At 40.5% G+C, this 19165-nt stretch overlaps 1 protein-coding gene across 1 annotated transcript in view; it reads left to right on the top strand.

Moving 5' to 3' along the window:
* Positions 1-753: 753 nt before the first annotated feature.
* The window catches only part of LOC139169226 (acetylcholine receptor subunit alpha-like), a 29778-nt gene continuing 11366 nt past the window's right edge, over positions 754-19165 (top strand). The window contains exons 1-8 of the mRNA XM_070755151.1: positions 754-829; positions 8866-9011; positions 10941-10985; positions 12253-12362; positions 13680-13875; positions 14797-15034; positions 17258-17481; positions 18455-18694. Coding sequence (XP_070611252.1) covers positions 754-829; positions 8866-9011; positions 10941-10985; positions 12253-12362; positions 13680-13875; positions 14797-15034; positions 17258-17481; positions 18455-18694 — 1275 coding nt within the window. The remainder of the gene's footprint in view (positions 830-8865; positions 9012-10940; positions 10986-12252; positions 12363-13679; positions 13876-14796; positions 15035-17257; positions 17482-18454; positions 18695-19165) is intronic.

Below are 19165 nucleotides of genomic sequence, written 5' to 3'. Positions count from 1 at the left end.
AGTTTCAAAGCATGCAAATGTGAGTAGATAATTAGGTACCACTTTGGAGGGGAAGTACAGTGTTCTGTGTTTCGCCACACACTCTGCGCTGCAGTGTAATGTCATGCTGGCTACATGACCCCAGAAATGCCTTCTTGGCTAAAAAACGGAGATGAACACTGCCCCCTAGAGTGTCACTAGACACTACAGGATAAGGGAAATCTTCACCTTTATTTCCAGTATACATGGCAAGTTAAAGAAAGAGATTGGTCAATTCCTCAGCTATGTTCCTGCCCCTTCCAACAGGCATCCACAGATCAATCAGTCATTTTTGTAATGTGGGAGGAGTCTGGGAGAAGTTGAGTTTTTGCAGGGCTCACAGCTAATACTTTTAAACCATTATAAACCATTATAAAAGGGAAGTTTGGTGTAATTAATGTCATTTACTACAAGATCAATGCACTAGGAGTGTTTGGAACAATCAACAGCTTTTCTACACACAAACACACACACATTGTATACCAACACCATCACCACCCCACGCGATGTGCAACTTAGATAAAAACTGTTCTGATTCTAAGGTTGTCAGAAATTGACTGTTCCTTCCTGTTGGCTTGTCAAAAATAGACTGTACCCCCTTCCATTTGGCATCCTGGCTTTCAGCTGCCTATCCGCATAAGCAGGTGTTGTGAAACAATAGCTACGTGGTTCTATTTCCAAGCACCCTTGTTTTTTAAAAAGGTTTTATTTCAACTGGGACCTTGAACACATTGGATGCCCAAGTGTTTATTTCAAAGAGGAAAACTGATGGAGACCCACTGCTTATTCATCTTTCTACTCTTTGGAGCAGGTAAATCATTTCAATTAATTGCATAATTTTAGTCCAACTTCATTGGCACAGCAGTTCCTATGGAAAGAGCAGACAGGGAGGGAAAAAAACATTCCTAGAGAAATGTGCATGTTTGTATCTATTTGAATGAGCACAGGTCAACATTTATTTTCCCTTTACTGTGTTATAATCTTAGTGATTCATAACCAATAAATAAATAGTAGATAAAAGGAACAAGGAGAATCTTATCTTTGTCTGCCTTATATAGACCTTATAAGGAGGGAATAAACCCATTTTTTTAAATCTTTGTTTTCCCTTTGACTGTTTCTGCCCCTCTCCTTTAACCTGTGACCCACAGGGATTCCATTCATTCTGCCTCGAAACAACCAGATACTATAATTCCAACAATAGAATTTAGGATTTTAAACTTGCATGTCTTTTGAAGATATCATGGACATTGTTTTATACCGTTTGCTTCAATAAAAGTATTTCTTCAATGGGAATTTTAGATTTGTTCTTTTTTTAATTGACAGTTAAAGTTTTCTTTGTACTTCGGTGAAAGTTCCTCACACCAAAGTTATCCTCCCCACCTAATTTGCAAGAGATCCCCGATCTATTAAAGAGATTTTTCAAAGAGCTGGAGGCTGGAATTTGAATCCAGTGTATTTTAGATCAGTGTTTCCCAACCTTTTTGGAGCCGCGGCACATTTTTCATATTTTCAAAATCCTGGGGAACATGGAGGGGGGGGCGCTAAAAAAAGTTTGGACAAAGAAATCTCTCTTCCTCCCTTTCGCTCTATTTCTCTCTCCCTCCCTCTTTCTCTCTCTTCCTTCCTTTCTCTCTCCATCCCTCTTTCTTTCTCTCTTCCTTCCTTCCTCTCTTTCTGTCTCCTCCTTCCTCTCTCATCTCTTTCCTTCCTCTCCCTCCCTTTCTCTCTTTCCTTTTTCTCCCTTTCTGTCTATCCTTTCTATCTCTCACCCCTTCTCCCTCTTTCATTCCCTTTCTCTCCCTCCCTTTCTCTCTCATTCCTTTCTCTCCCTCTTTCCTTCCTATCTCTCTTTCTTTTTCTCCCTCCTTCATATCTTCTTTCTCTCCCCCTTCCTCCCTCTTTCCCTCTCCCCCTCCCTTTCTCTTCCTTTTTCTCTATCCTTTCTACTTCTTACTCTTTCTTTCTCTCCCTCCTTCATTCAATTTTCTCTCCCTCCCTTTCTCTCTCTTTCCTTTCTCTCCCTCCCTTTCTCTTCCTTTTTCTCTATCCTTTCTACTTCTTACTCTTTCTTTCTCTCCCTCCTTCATTCAATTTTCTCTCCCTCCCTTTCTCTCTCTTTCCTTTCTCCCCCTCCCTCTCTTCCTTTTTCTCTATCCTTTCTACTTCTTACTCTTTCTTTCTCTCCCTCCTTCATTCAATTTTCTCTCCCTCCCTTTCTCTCTCTTTCCTTTCTCTCCCTCCCTCTCTTCCTTTTTCTCTATCCTTTCTACTTCTTACTCTTTCTTTCTCTCCCTCCTTCATTCAATTTTCTCTCCCTCCCTTTCTCTCTCTTTCCTTTCTCTCCCTCCCTTTCTCTTCCTTTTTCTCTATCCTTTCTACTTCTTACTCTTTCTTTCTCTCCCTCCTTCATTCAATTTTCTCTCCCTCCCTTTCTCTCTCTTTCCTTTCTCTCCCTCCCTCTCTTCCTTTTTCTCTATCCTTTCTACTTCTTACTCTTTCTTTCTCTCCCTCCTTCATTCAATTTTCTCCCCCCTTCCTCCCTCTTTCCTTTCTCCCCCTCCCTTTCTCTTCCTTTTTCTCTATCCTTTCTGCTTCTTACTCTTTCTTTCTCTCCCTCCTTCATTCAATTTTCTCTCCCCCCCCTCCTCCCTCTTTCCTTTCTCTCCCTCCCTTTCTCTTCCTTTTTCTCTATCCTTTCTAATTCTTACTCTTTCTTTCTCTCCCTCCTTCATTCAATTTTCTCTCCCTCCCTTACTCTCTCTTTCCTTTCTCTCCCTCCCTTGTTCTCCCCTGGGGCTGCCTGTGCCTGCCCTGCACCACCCAACACGGACGGACAGCCCCCGGTCGTCGGTTCGTCGCCCCCCACCCCCCCACAGAGGGAGATCAGGCTGGCGAGGGCGGTAGATCTACGACGTCACCAGCCACTGGAGGGAGATCAGGCTGGCGTGGGTGGTGAATCCACCTCCCCAGCCGCGCGGAGGGAAATCCGGTAGGCGGGCGGGTGGCCGCGGCTCCCTGCGCGCCCCTGGAAAAGCCTACAGGGAATGGTGCCCGGGGCCGCTTTAGCCGCCCCCCGCTCCCCCCGCCATCTCCCCGCGACTGCCTGCGCCGCTGCAGCCGCGCCCCCCCCCCCGCTCCCACCGCCAGTGCCCTCCCGCCGGGCCCCAAAGGACACTTGCCGATGACGACAGGGAAGCTTCAGCTGGGCGGGCGCTGCCGTGCCGGTGCCTCCGACCTCCCGGTTCCTGCTCGATGCCGTGGTTTCTGGCGCTCTCCTGCTGGGCCCCAAAGAAGGAAGGCGGGAAAAAGGCGCGAAGAATGGAGCTCTCCTTCCTGCCTTCCTTCTTTGGGGCCCAGCAGGAGAGCGCCAGAAACCGCGGCATCGGGCAGGAGCGGAGAGGTCAGAGGCACCGCAGCGCCCCGCCCAGGCGGCACACCTGGCGGTGTCTCGCGGCACACCAGTGTGCCGCGGCACACCGGTTGGGAAACGCTGTTTTAGATGACCAGCCTTACTTAAAGCTCAGATTTTTCCCAAAACATTGGTTCTGTACTTCTTTCAGTTGTAGCTTTAATTTTTCTATAGCTTGATATTCCCAAGCAATTTACTCTGGATCAATTTAATAGTTTTATTTTTAGTTGGTTGTTTTTATATTTCTTAAATGTTTTGCAGAAGCCTTTATTGATCCTTGCATAGGGCAAATATTTTTCCCCCCTCAAAACCTTTGATTCCAGAGCCTTTTGTAGGTAAAGCATTCCAATCCTATAGTCAGAGGAATCTGAAGCAGAGACATTTTTTTAAAGGAAAAGGAAAAAGGAAGAGCGGTGTTCCCATCTCTCTTTTGCACACTATTTGTTTTATCTACTTTCCTTCCCTTGATAAAAGTGAAGATAAAAAAAGAATAGCAGGAGATTTGGAAAACCAGATTTCTCCTTTTTGTGCTTCCCAGAGTGAAGCATGGCAGCTTATTCTCCTATTATTCCAATGCAAATTTTGTTTCAGTCACCGACCCTAAAAACTAAAAAGTAAAAAGATGTGCCCAATATACATCAATAACCACGTAACATGTTATGAGTCTTCTGATGCTTATATTTTTTCTTTTGATGAACGTCTTTTGAACGCAATTTGTACTCGTAAGTTTGCAAGTTTCAAAATAAGTGTGATATTTCAAAAAAGAAGATACATATTCTGAATAAATACTATGGTCATTTCCTATAGAGAATATTAATATTTTTCTAATTGAGTCATTCTATCCCTTGGACACAGTGAGTTTATTTAAGAACCTTGCTGGCCTTTTGCCAAAAGTCATTGCTATCTCTATATTCTTTAAAGCAGCAGACACACCCATTAGTATGATTTCCTTTTTAGATTTGATTCACTGATTTGGATAAGCTGTGATTTTTTCTGTTTTTATCAGCCAAAATGATTGTGATGTATTCAATAGACAAGAGTTAAATAAACCATTACTGAACATAATGTGTGAGCCCGGAAAAGTACCGGTACCTTCATTTAAAATCACATAAGAACCTATACAACAGGGCTCCCCAAACCTTTTAAACAGGGGGGCAGTTCACTGTCCTTCAGACTGTTGGAGGGCCGGACTATAAAAAAACCCTGCAGTTTTCTTAACGCCGCCCTGGGGGAGGAGGAGGAGGCGAAGTGGAGCAAGTCCCCAACTCCTTGCCGAGTTTTCTCTTTCTTTCTCTCTCTCTCTCTCTTCTTTCCTCTCCTTTTTTTCCTCTCTTTCTCTCTCTTTCTTTCTCTCCCTCTTCCTTTCTCTCTCCCTCTCTATCTCTCCCTCTTTCTTTCTTTCTCTTTCTCTCCCTCTTTCTTTCTCTCACTCTCTTGCTTTCTCTCTCCCTCTCTATCTCTCCCTCTTTCTTTCTCTCTCTTTCTTTCTTTCTCTCTTTCTCTCTCTCTTTCTTTCTTTCGCTCTGTCTCTCTCTCTTGCTTTCTCTCTCTCTCACTTTCTTTCTCTCACTCACTCACTCCCTTTCTTTCTCTCCCTCTTCCTTTATCTCTTCCTCTCTATCTCTCCTCTTTCTTTCTTTCTTTCTTTCTCTCTGTCCCTCTCTTTCTCTTGCTTTCCTTTCTCTCTCTCTCTTTCTTTCTTTCTCTCTCTCTCACTCTCTTTCTGTCTCTCCCTCTTCCTTTCTCTCTCCCTCTCTATCTCTCCCTCTTTCTTTCTCTCTCTCTCTTGCTTTCTTTCTCTCTTTCTTGCTTTCTCTCTCTCTCTTTCTCTTGCTTTCTTTCTCTATCTCTCACTTACTCCCTTTCTATCTCTCCCTCTTCCTTTATCTCTCCCTCTCTATCGCTCCCTCTTTCTTTAACTCTCTCTCTTACTTACTCTCTGTCCCTCTCTTTCTCTCTCTCTTGCTTTCTTTCCCTCTCTCTCATTCACTCTTTCTATATTTCTCTCTCTCTTTCTTTCTTTCTCTCTGTCCCTCTCTCTCTTGCTTTCTTTCTTTCTCTCACTCACTCACTCCCTTTCTTTCTCTCCCTCTTCCTTTATCTCTTCCTCTCTATCTCTCCCTCTTTCTTTCTTTCTTTCTCTCTGTCCCTCTCTTTCTCTTGCTTTCCTTTCTCTCTCTCTCTTGCTTTCTCTCTCTCTCTTTCTCTTGCTTTCTTTATCTATCTCTCACTCACTCCCTTTCTATCTCTCCCTCTTCCTTTATCTCTCCCTCTCTATCTCTCCCTCTTTCTTTAACTCTCTCTCTCTTACTTACTCTCTGTCCCTCTCTTTCTCTCTCTCTTGCTTTCTTTCCCTCTCTCTCATTCACTCTTTCTATCTTTCTCTCTCTCTTTATTTCTCTCTGTCCCTCTCTCTCTTGCTTTCTTTCTCTCACTCACTCACTCACTCACTCCCTTTCTTTCTCTCCCTCTTCCTTTATCTCTTCCTCTCTATCTCTCCCTCTTTCTTTCTTTCTTTCTCTCTGTCCCTCTCTTTCTCTTGCTTTCCTTTCTCTCTCTCTCTCTTGCTTTCTTTCTCTCTCTCTCACTCTCTTTCTGTCTCTCCCTCTTCCTTTCTCTCTCCCTCTCTATCTCTCCCTCTTTCTCTCTCTCTCTTTCTTTCTCTCTCTCTCGCTTTCTTTCTCTCTCTCTTGCTTTCTCTCTCTCTCTCTCTCTTGCTTTCTTTATCTCTCACTCACTCCCTTTCTATCTCTCCCTCTTCCTTTCTCTCTCTCTTTCTTTCTCTCTCTCTCTTGCTTTCTTTCTCTCTCTCTTGCTTTCTCTCTCTCTCTTTCTCTTGCTTTCTTTATCTATCTCTCACTCACTCCCTTTCTATCTCTCCCTCTTCCTTTATCTCTCCCTCTCTATCTCTCCCTCTTTCTTTAACTCTCTCTCTCTTACTTACTCTCTGTCCCTCTCTTTCTCTCTCTCTTGCTTTCTTTCCCTCTCTCTCATTCACTCTTTCTATCTTTCTCTCTCTCTCTCTTTCTTTCTTTCTCTCTGTCCCTCTCTCTCTTGCTTTCTTTCTCTCTCACTTTTTCTCTCTTATTTTCTCTCTCTCTCTTGCTTTCTTTCTCTCTCTTGTTCTCTCTCTCTTGCTATCTCTCTTTCTCTCTCTCTGTCCCTCTCTCTTTCTTTCTTTCTCTCTCCCTATCTTTCTTTCTCTCTCTTGTTCTCTCTCTCTTGCTATCTCTCTTTCTCTCTCTTTCTCTCTCTCTCTCTTGTTCTCTCTTTCTCTCTCTTGCTTCTCTGCAGAGGCCGGCGAAGTTTTTTCTTATTTTGAATGTCATCCCCCTGCCAGCCCACCTGGGTGGGGTGGGGAGGCTTGGCACCGGCACATCCACGGAGGGTGGAGGCGCCACTGCTCCCTTTCCTTCTTCCACCGGGTTTCTTGGGCGGGGGCTGCCACTTCCCTCTGGGCACCCCAGCCAGGCAGCGGTAGAAAGTGCAGAAATTATTGCCGCCACCTGTGCCTCCACTCAGGGAGCCACCGTGGTCAAGCTGAGCTAGAGGAACTGACGAATCAGGGGGCTTCTCGACATTCACATACACACATGCACACCCGGGCTTTTCCCCCACCCGCTTGCCTCTCCCGACAGTTCACCACCCTGCAGGGACCCTTGGCAAAGAAGACGGCCAGTGGCAGGTTGCAGATAATCAGCACGTGGGGCAGGTGGTGTCAGAAACTCCTTTAGAGAAGCTGACCTATAGAGACCTATAATCCAGATGCTGACCTACAGAGAATAGAATTGTTGTGACCCGTCCACTTCCCGTGCAGCTGGTCATGGATCCTGAGGATAGAGAGATGGTTGTGGTGTGGTACCATAGGCCCATGCACCTGGCACCTAAGTCCAATAGCAAGGAGGTCAGAGAGGATGTGGTGCCAGAGACCGAAAGCCAACCAGGGCTTCTGCATCTCCCGAGATTTTAAAAGACATTTAGCTTTTCTCCCCTTAGTTCTTTTGTGTCTAGGATTTTTTTCTCTATGATAGTTCGCCACATTAAAAAATAATTCTAAGAGTCTTTTTTCCTGGATTTTCCTCTTTTTTTTTCTTTTAAGGTTAGAGTCTAAATAAAAAAAGGAATCTTCTCACCCAGCTTCAGTCAGATGACAGGAACACTGGCCTAAGATACCAAATCCGTGCCCAGCTGAGCTGGACGTGGACCTCTCACAACAAGAACCTGATCTATTTCTATGGCCAAAATCTCTCCCATGGAAGGAACAACTCAAAAATAGAAAAGAAGTCAGTTGGCTGACTAATGACTACTTATTACCAGACCAATGGTTACCAATGATATCTTATTATATTTTGGAAGACTAAAAACCTGATTGTTTCTCCAGCCCTTTGATTAGTAAAATGTTGGTAAAGCCCAGTTGGTTATCTTTACAATGTGTAGCTATATGTTTGAGCTATATGTTTGTCTGAATGCCTGAAATTACTTTCCATTGTTATTCTTTTATTGTTTTATATTTTTAGAATAAGCCTCCCTGAAGTAATTTCAGAGCTGGGGGACCTCTAAATCTTGTAAACGAATGACTGAATAAATACTCCTTCATGTGACGACAGTAGAAAAATCAACACTGATTCAAACTCCAGTATATGCTCAAAGTGTTTTGTCAATCAGACTTTATTTAGCATCTTCCAACTTTGTTTGATATGTTGTTGGTTTTGGCCTTTTTAAAAAAAAGATTAGTGTAATTTAAAAACCTTGTAAACGAATGACTGAATAAATATTCCTTCATGTGACTACAATAAAAAAAATCAACACTGATTCAAACTCCAGTATAGGCTCAAAGTGTTTTGTCAATCAAACTTTATTTAGCATCTTCCAACTTTGTTTGATATGTTGTTGGTTTTGGCCTTTTTAAAAAAAAGATTAGTGTAATTTAAAAACCTTGTAAGCGCATGACTGAATAATTACCCCTTCATGTGACTACAATGGAAAAATCAGGACTGATTAAAATTCCAGTATTGGCTCAAAGTGCTTTGACAAGCAGACTTCATTTAGCATCTTCCAAATTTGTTGGATATCTGTTGTTGGTTCGGGCTTTTTAAAAAAAAAACATTAGTATAATTTAAAAACCTAAATTGAAAGCAAGCATATTGCAATGAAAAAAGCCAACGTCGATTTGATTTTCCCAAATATGTTTGAGTTCTGCATATAATCCAAAAAGCGTTCTTGGGAAGTTTAAACAATAGAATGACCAGGTCCCAATGTGATGTCTGCAACCCCAGAAAAGAATCTGGAAAGCCAAGGAAATGAGCAGTTATTCTGGCTTCTCCCTCAGAGTCCAAACACCCAGCTCAGTTCCAAACTCTTAGCATCTGCTCAGACTTTCACAAAGTTTTGTCTCTGTTTTTCAAACGTTGCCCTTTTTTAATCATATTGTCTTGCAGCTATTCTAGTCCATGGCTCCGAACATGAAAGTCGCCTGGTTAATGATTTATTCGCGAACTACAACAAAATTGTGCGTCCAGTAAGCAATCATAGTCATGTGGTGCAAGTCATTGTGGGACTTCAACTTATCCAGCTGATCAATGTGGTACGGTAAAAGTTTTACTAGCGATAGCACTTAGACTTAGACTTATATATCGTTCCATGGTGCTTTAGAGCAGTGTTTCCCAACCTTGGCAACTTGAAGATGTCTGGACTTCAACTCCCAGAATTCCCCAGCCAGAATTTGCTGGCTGGGGAATTCTGGGACTTGAAGTCCAGATATCTTCAAGTTGCCAAGGTTGGGAAACACTGCTTTAGAGCACTGGGCCCTCCTTTTATCAACCTCAGAAGAATGGAAGACTGAGTCAATCTTGATCCCGTCAGGATAAGTCTCCATTCTGTGGGGAGATTTAGCTTGCAATACTTCATTACTGGCAGCTTCCCATTCTTTTGGGCAGGGTTTGCTTAATGAATTAATCAAATAATTAGTTACCTTGTGGCAAGATGGATGGCAAACAAATATAATGAATACATAAAAAACTCAGTTAACTGAACGAATTAATTTATTTTTCCATTCTCACCTCCACAATAATCTTGATACTATAAAATTTTATCTTTCCATATGTATCTTAAAAACCCTGCTGTTCTGCTCAAAAACACACCCTAAAGTTCTGTTCCCGGGTCTATTTGACCCGAACTGCAAATTGTTCATTTTACGTACTTATATTTGGTCTTTTTGAAAGCTTTTTTCACTTGGAAACAAGTTTGAACATTTCTGCACACAATGAAATGAAAATTGAACTGAAAAAATTAATGCTTATTGGTTTATTTTACTCATAAAATGCGTGCGCCCCCGTTTTTGTGAATTTTCTTTTTCAATGTATAGATAGTTTTGCCTGCAAAATGCGTTCTGTTTTACTAAAGTTGGTGTGGGATTGGTAGCTTGAACATTTCTGAACATAATGATATGAAAATTGAACTGAAAAAATTGAAGAGGGGTGGGGGGGCTTCTTTCTTGCTGAAAAAAAAAGGAGGAACCCACCTCTGCTCCCATCTCTCCAATGCTATGTGCCACAACAATCTACATAAACCCTCCCAATTCAGATACCTCTTGTTTCGTCAGAAAAATGTGCAAATTTCATCAGGACATGTGATCCTCAAGTTACAGCTGATTGCTTAAGGGCTGTTCAAAGGTAAAGATTGTAAAATCGGGTCAATGAAATGACTGACCTACTATGACATACAACTGTAATAGCAGATTTTATTATAGTTGTATGTAAGGACTATCTATAGTTCTTTGGCTAAGAAGGAACGGTCTCATAACAGTAACCAATTAACTTTCTTTAATTGGAGGGAGGAAATAAACAATGTTGTTTGATGGGACCCAGGGGAAACATTCTTTGCAACAATGAAAGAGTCTGCAAGCCTGTAAGAACTGGGAACATTGTTACCACCTGCTTAGGGCTGGAAAGAAACATTTGAAACAAGTAGAGCAATGAAAAAAACCCTGCAAAACCTAGGGCTTGGAAAACATTCTTCCCACGGTAAGAACTGGGAACATTGTTACCACCTGGTTAGGGCTAGAAAGGAATACTTGGAGCAAGGAGAGAAATTTTAAAAAGCTACAAAGACAGGGTTTGAAAAACATTCTTGACAGAGAGTAACAATGAAAGAGCTTGCAAGTGGATAAGACCTGGGAACATCATTAGCATCTAGTTAGGGCTAGGGGGAAAAACTTTTTAAAAAACCCCACATTCAGAGTATAAGATGCACCTGATTTTTCAGCCTCTTTTAGGGGGAGAAAATGTGCATCTTATACTCCGAAAAATATGGTATATTGCTTTTCAGAGCAAAGAGAAGCAGGTTCCTGACTAAAATAGTTTACAGTCTGATTTTGGCAGTGGGAATTCAGTGCTTGGAGAGAAAGAAAATGAAGCCAAAACAGCAAAAGTTTTTAACCGATAATCTCAACAGCGATTATTGCAAACAAATTATATTCTGTTAACCTTGTCTTTTTCTGTCTCTGTCTCTTAAGGATGAAGTAAATCAAATAGTAAGCACCAATGTGCGTCTGAAACAGGTAATAACTGTGGTTTATAAACCACCATGCTCTGTTTGATGCCCAAAGGTGCGTTTTGATTGGCCTTATTCCCCTGTTCAAGAAATATTTTTGGATTAGAGCTCCCTTTTCCAAGAGGTTGAATTTATTTGCGATATTCTTGCGCGTTATAACTAAAGAGAGGCACAATTAAATGATTTTATAAAGTTTGTCACAGCAGCAGCACTGTGCATTTTGCTAATTGGATTTTAGAAAACCAAACATTTCCCTAAATGCCTATTTGTTGTGGGTAGTGTTGGGCGAACCCAACGAAGTTTGGGTTTGCCGTGAAGTTCGGGTGAGCACCGCTACAGCGTCCTTTTCTGTAAAAATAAACAAGGAAGTGGGGAATTCCCCACCTCCTTTTGCTTCCTTTTATTTTTATAGAAAAGGATGCCGTAGCTGCGCTGCAAGCAAAAGGAAGTGGGAAATCCCACGATGGGATTCCGGGGGTGGGGCTTTGATGTCACGAAACTCCTTCCTCCCCATTTCGGCTGGCCAGGAAGTAGTCTCCGTGACATCAAAGCCCCGCCCCAGGAATCCCATCGTGGGATTTCCCACCTCCTTTTGCTTGCAGTGCCGCAAGCGAAAGGAGGTGGGGAATCCCACGATGGGATTCCCCACTCTCCTCCCAGGTGGCGGCGTTTTGTGGTGTTCGAGTGAACGCCGAACCCGAACTTTACCCGAACTTTTTTTAAAGTTCGGGTTCGGCATGCCGAACACTGCAAAGTTCGACACGAACCCGAACTTTGCAAGTTCGGTTCGCCCAACACTAGTTGTGGGACATATTATAGCATCTGATTGAGATAAACCCATCAGACAGCTTAGTCTAAGACAGAATTGAGTTGTATTTCCAGAAGTAGCACATCTCCCTCCTTCCATTTCCGTTATACATTTGACAAACTCTTTCCAAAGGATGCAAATGAGCTGGATCTAGCTGGGGTGGGGTGGGGGATGGGGAACCTCCAAGAAAAACTCCCATAATGCCCCTGGAGAGTTGGAACACAGCCAATGGTTTTAAAGTAGTTTCCTATTTTCCAACTTAAACAAAACAAAACAAAAGTGGCCAAACTGGATCAACCCATCGCTGACATACACTGATAATCATTTTATGACATAAGGAAATATACATTCTTTTTTGTTGTTGTTCATTCTATAACTTACATTTAATGAATAAAACAATTGTTCTTTGTTAAACTTTTCATAAGACCTTATAAATTCTTTGAAATTCTCTCCCCATCACCACTAGCAATGGACAGATGTAAATTTGAGATGGAATCCATCAGATTATGGCGGTGTGAAGCAAATTCGCATCTCCTCGGAGGATATCTGGCATCCAGATTTAGTTTTGTATAACAAGTAAGTAGAGCTTAATTCTGAGGCAGAGTCCCATAGTAAGAGAGAGAAACATTCAGACTACACAAAAAGCTGTAAACTCAGCTTCTGCATGAGTGTGACCTCTGAAATAAAGGCTTCCTTGGGGGAACCATTCTCCCTGCTTTGATGCATCTGGAAACACCCTGCAGATGCTACAATTAGCTTAAACCAAAAAAAAAGAAATGGATGCTCCCAGTAGCAAGAATTTGGTGGAGAAACAGCTACCTTGGTGTCTTCAGGCACAGGGAGCCCTCAAGACTTACTCCTGGTGCAATGTTTTCAACAAATTTGACAGCATATGGTGGAGCTTCTAGGACCAGGCTGCAAAAACCTGAATGACCACTAGGTGGGAACAAAGTGTTGAAGATCAATATCTCCTGGTTGACAAGTCTAGCTATTGTCCCATCTTGGCACCTCTAATGTAATAACTCACACATGGTGCCAATGGGACCCCAGTGCTACTGCTGTTGCCACATCCTTCAGTTCTGAGAAGCGGTCCAAACAAGGAGCAACCCACCGCTGGCTGGAAGGGACCATAGTTCAATCCCTTGCCCAAGTCAGAAGTCCTTATTTCTTCCTAGAGAAATGATTATCCAAACTTTTCTTGAAAATCTCCAGCGATGAAGAACGCACGAGTCCAAATGTCTGTGGTTTGAAATAATGTAGCTTGAAATGGCGCCCAAATGGGTCTCCAGGAACAAAAAGTCTTGGTTGTTCCCTCAACCCCAGCATGCCAATTTTACATATTTTTGGCTGTGAGCAAAAGAAAAAAACTGTACATTTCTACTCTTCTGTGGGTTTTTTGGTGGGTTTTTAAAATATGTGCAAATAGAATTATAAGAAAGTTAATAACCAGTGCCAGATTAGATGACACTGGACTTTCTATATTCCTTATCACATTCTTAAAGCAAGACTATTTGTGGGAAAGGTGAGAAGTGCTATTTTATTCCAACTCATCATCCATGGTCAGCTTTCATAAATATTCAGTTTAACCTGCAAAATGTGGTATTAAAATTTTTCAATTGAAATATTTTTTAAAAAAATAAACCTTTGAATGTAATTCTTTAATGTGAATAAAAGATTTCTTTTCTGGGTATACAGTCTTTCTCATAGTTTTTAATTTTTTAAAAAAATGCAACCATTTTTCTACCAAATGGAGTTTGCAGAGTACATTATTTTAAAAGAAAGACACCAACAAAAGGAAGATCCCAACACATTGATAACACTGTGTGCAACAAAATGCATAGCCAGTGTATTAAAATTGTATGCTATTCGTATGACTGGTTTTTTTCTTTTTAGTGCAGATGGAATTTTTGCTATCGACCAGTTCACCAAAGTTCTTCTGAACTATACGGGACATATCACGTGGACTCCGCCAGCCATCTTCAACAGTTACTGTGAAATTATAGTCACTCACTTCCCCTTCGATGAGCAAAACTGCAGTATGAAGCTGGGAACCTGGACTTACGATGGCACTGTGGTTGCCATCTACCCGGTAGGCTTCAGTTAGTTGGTTTGTTCTGTTTTCAAGTCAGTCTTGACTCCCGGCAACCATCTGGACTAGGCTCTGCAGCTTTCTTGGCAAATTTTTCAGAATTAGTTTCCTCAGAATTAGTTTCCTAGGACTGAGAGTGTTTGGCCCAAGGTCACCCAGTTGGCTTTATGTTGAAAGTGGGACTAGAACTCCCAGTCTCCCAGTTTTAATCTGATGTTTTTACACTAATACCAAACTGGCTCACTTGAGTAGCTAGCACCTTTATTCATTTTCATATTATTATATACAAGTAAAAATTTATTTCCTCATTTCCTTTCCTCTCCTTTCCTCTTTACCCTCCCCTCCCCTGTCCTGCCCTCCCTTCCCCTTTCCTCCCCTCCCCTCCTCTTCCCTGCCCTGCCCTCTCCTCTCTTTAGCACTATGGAGAAATGTAAACTGCTTTAAAAAATAAAGGGAACACTCAGAGAACACATCCTAGATCTGAATGAATGAAATATTCTCATTGAATACTTTGTTCTGTATAAAATTGAATGTGCTGACAACATGTGAAATTGATTGTCAATCACTATTGCTTCCTAAGTGGACAGTTTAATTTCACAGATGTTTGATTTACTTGGAGTTATATCGTGTTGTTTAAGTGTTCCCTTTATTTTTTGAGCAGTATAGTTAATTGAAATGTAGTTTATTGGTTTGAAATTTGGAACAATATCATGGGACCTAATTATCAGATCGTTTTTCTAATGTTTTATTCATGGTCAGAAAATGCTTAAAACAAAATGAAGTCTCCACCTCTCCCAGATAAATCTATATGTGTAACAGAAGTGCAATTGTAGAAAACTGTTGAGAAATACTGAATGTATCCAGATGCTCTAAACTTCATTCTCCTGTTGTTTTGTGATCTGGTAGCATTTGCTTTTTCAGGAAAGTGACCGTCCAGACTTGAGTAACTACGTGCCGAGTGGAGAATGGACAATGAAAGATTACCGAGGTTGGAAGCACTCGGTGACCTATGAATGTTGCCTTAAAACGCCATATCTTGATATCACCTATCACTTTGTATTGTTGCGTTTGCCTCTCTACTTCATTGTCAACGTCATCATTCCTTGCCTTCTCTTCTCATTCTTGACTGGATTAGTATTTTATCTCCCTACAGATTCAGGTATATGCCTGTGTATATCAGATTGCACCTCTCCAGCAGAAGCAAAACCCTTTCCATACCCTGTGTTATTCTGCTTTAAAAGCAAACTTTGTCAAACCCAGTGTAATAATCTTCCCTAGTCTATATGTCACTGTCATCCCCAGTGTAATAATCGTCCCTAATCTATTTGGTTTCACTGCCATTCACAGTGTGATGATCTTCCCTAATAAATATATCTTCACTAATTTATGTATCTTCCCTATTCTATATATCTTCCACTGTCAAACTCAGTGTGATAATCTTCCCTAATCTATTTAATTTCACTGTCATTCCCAATGTAATATTCTTTCCTATTCTATATATCTTTCACTATCATGCCCAATATAATAATAATTCATAATCTGATTTTCACTAATGATCTCAATGTAATAATATTTCATCTATTTGTTTTCACCATATTTCTGAAATTAATAATCTTCCCTAATCCATTCAGTTGAAATCCCAGATACTTCTCCCCAAAAAATATATTAATCATAATCAGTACTATTTATTTTCCCCTATTAATCCTCTAATAATCATAGCTTTATTATATCTCTTTTTCCTTTCCGTTTTTCTTTACTATTATAATTCACATTATAATAATCTTATAGTTCAAATAATCAATACGTTCAAAATCGTCTCTACAAATCCATTTAAGAACCATATACAAATATAAATTTATCTCACATTTCAATTAGTAGTTCAATTAATAATTATTTATCAGTTTTGTAAATTTGTATTTTATCATTGTCCAAATCTTCTCTTATCTGCTCCTTCTTATGTCAGTTCTTCTTTTATTTTCTTGCTTTTATTTTTTATTAGTATTATTATTTTAAAGTGTTCCAAAAGCCAAGGGGGAAAAACAGATAGTATGTCCGACAAATCTTCTCCTGTCATTATTCCTCCAACCAACAGGTGGCAGTCTTATTAATTCCACAAAAAATATTTTAAACTTATATAACTTTATATAATAAAAATTTTATTTTATCAGCTGATTAAAACCAATTTGCTAAAATTCATATTTTGAAATAGTTCAATAATCCGATAAACAAATTTTAAAATCCTCAATCTTGGGCTTTTATCGTCCTTCCAGAAGTTTTCTGCTATTGTTTCCAAATGCCAATTAGCTGCTTCCTCTCCATTTTTTTCCCAAGCTTTTGTTTCCATTTGAAAATCAAGAAAATCAGTCCAAGCTCCAATAAGCTGAATCACTCACCAGCACCATTCTTAACTTAGTTCCTCTCTTCAGGTGACTTCAAGCTTACTTTAAAATCCTTTCATTGTGGTGTCAGCTTGGCTTGGTCGGCTTAGGCACGGCAGCCCAGCCGATTTCACCACTGCTGGTGCAAGACAAACCGGTTCGACTGGTGGGGTATGCTGACCCCAAACCAGCCCGCCGGCAGCATCCCCTGCATCACCTCCCCTTCAGGGAGGATCCAGCTTGGTTGCATAGGAACCAAAGCCCCCCAGGCAGCGGGGATTCAGAGTTTCCCCATGGACAAGGAAAAACTCTGTACCGCCAGCGCCATTGACTCCGCCCCTCTCCATCTTTGTTGCCTTTTGAAAACAAAAATCCACTTGAAATAATGTTGGGAAGCATTTTGAGAATTTTCTAAAATTAATCGCTTCGCCTTTTCAGCTAAAAAACACACAGGATTTGGCATCCCAGGAAACATGCTAGAAAATCAGGAAGGGGGACAGAGGAACAAGGGGAAATGTCCGAACATAATTTTCGTGCCTTATCTGTGTGAGTCTGGTGGCTGGATGTCAGAGTGGCTTGCTCCTCTTAAGGATATGGGTTTCTCACACAATCCTCTGTGTAGATCTCGGGAATCAATTGGTGCCCTGGATTATGGGTCCCCAAACTGTATAGCTCATGTTGATTAAATCAGGCAGCACAGAACTGACCTATATGTCCAAATCCAACCTAGGTTTCCCAGATCCTGGACAGCTTCTCCACTAATGACTTATGACTTTTTAAAGCATTATCCAACCATTGTGGAGGCAATATAAGGCATTACTTTTATATTTGCACAAATAGTTGGATGATTCTAAAATACATTATAGTGGGGTTGAATCGTAGTAGCTACCGAAATTCAATACGACAATTCTTCCCTGGTTTCTCCTGAATCACCAATTGCACTTTCTTGTTCTATTTTGTTTGTTAAATGTTTCAATTTACTATTTTCCCCTCATTTATCCCAGGGGAGAAGATGACCCTGAGCATCTCTGTCCTGCTTTCTTTGACTGTGTTTCTTCTGGTCATTGTGGAGCTGATTCCTTCAACTTCCAGTGCTGTTCCCTTGATTGGCAAATACATGTTGTTCACCATGGTGTTAGTCATATCTTCTATCATCATCACTGTCATAGTGATCAATACCCACCATCGCTCACCCAGTACTCACACTATGCCACAGTGGGTGAGGAAGGTAAGGTGACCTACATTTTTCAAGCCTAGGATAGGATATTGGGATAAAGAAAAGGAAGTATGTCTCCATTCATTGTATAGCCCAAACAATAGACCCTAGTGAGACAAATGAGGTGATGGACTCCTTTAAGAAGAAATCAATAAAATAAGCTCTCAATGGATCCTAGACAGGATAGCTCTATATTATGTCTTTCTAGCAGAGGCAATATTTATATCCTAGCTCCAATTGTGCCAGAGAAGCATAAGCAGAAGGATGCTACTTCTTAGCAGCAGCTAACTCTATAAAGATCTTGTAGCAATGACTTGTTGTTAAGTCAGTGTTTTAACTGAAAGGCCAAGGAAGAAGATTTTCAAGCAAGTAAGTTAAATTTATATTTATTTTATATTTTAACTTTAAATTATTTTGTGTATAAGTCAAATAACCCCTTCTTTTTCTTCTTGTGTATCTCATCCTCTTTTGATTGGCTAGCTTTAATGTTTTTAATACCGCTTGCATTTAACTTTTTCCATTTTAATTAATTTTAAACAATTTGTGTGTGTGCGTGTGTTTTTCTGTCAAATCCCAATAAGAGGGTATGGCTAGCTGATGAGGCCAGTACAAAGGTGAAATAGATCTATCCTAGTCTCTCTTAATTTTCAAATTCAGCAAAAACATGTGACATTTTTCATTTTTAGCAACTGAGACTTCATGGCCAGCCCCGTTCCATATGCCATTAACTATAATAAAACCAATATTTGCTCTGTAATTGATAAAAGTCCGTGTAATTCTAACTTCCTATACTAAGCAATAGTTGAACATTTAATAGTCATTAAACAAGTAAACAATAGTGGGTAACTTGAATTATTCTTATACTTCTACTTGCTTCCTTGAGTCCCAGTCTCAAAAAGTATTGTAATCTATTTTCTTTAGAGATTAAGAGATGTGGCATTTAGTAATTTGCTTAAATTCTCTAATCGGTGTCTATTTCTTTCAGATATTTATTGAAACAATTCCAAACGTTATGTTTTTCTCAACAATGAAACGTCCCTCCAAAAATAAGCAGGAGAACAGGATTTTCACTGAGGACGTAGATATCTCTGAAATCTCAGGGAAACAAGGACCCGCAGCTATGAATTTCCAGACATCGCTTACTAAAAATCCAGATGTTAAAAGTGCAATTGAAGGCATCAAATACATTGCTGAGTCAATGAAATCAGATCAAGAATCCAATAATGTAAGAATTAATGATCCAATGGGAATCGTTTAAAACCTCTGAGGGTGTGTGTGTGTGTCAGAGAGAAAGAGACAGACAGGAGACAGACAGCTGCAGGAATGTGTAAAACCCCAAAATATTCTGAACCACAAAGTAGACAATGCTGATTTTGAATTTTCTCAGATGAATTTCATTCCTGAGGTAAATATAGGTAGTCCTCATCTTATGACCACAATTGAGCCCAAACTTTCTATTATTAAGCGAATTTTGACTCATTTTAAGGGATCAATGCAGTTATTAAGTTAGTAACATGGTTGTTAAGTGAATCAGGTTTCGCCATTGACTTCGCTGGTCAAAATAGAAACATAGAAACATAGAAGACTGACGGCAGAAAAAGACCTCATGGTCCATCTAGTCTGCCCTTATACTATTTCCTGTGTTTTATCTTAGGATGGATATATGTTTATCCCAGGCATGTTTAAATTCAGTTAC

The sequence above is a fragment of the Erythrolamprus reginae genome, chromosome 1 (genome assembly GCF_031021105.1).
Source record: "Erythrolamprus reginae isolate rEryReg1 chromosome 1, rEryReg1.hap1, whole genome shotgun sequence".
Classification (NCBI taxonomy): Eukaryota; Metazoa; Chordata; class Lepidosauria; order Squamata; family Dipsadidae; genus Erythrolamprus; species Erythrolamprus reginae.
Note: the sequence above shows the minus strand (reverse complement) of the source record. Positions and strands in the feature narration are given on the sequence as shown.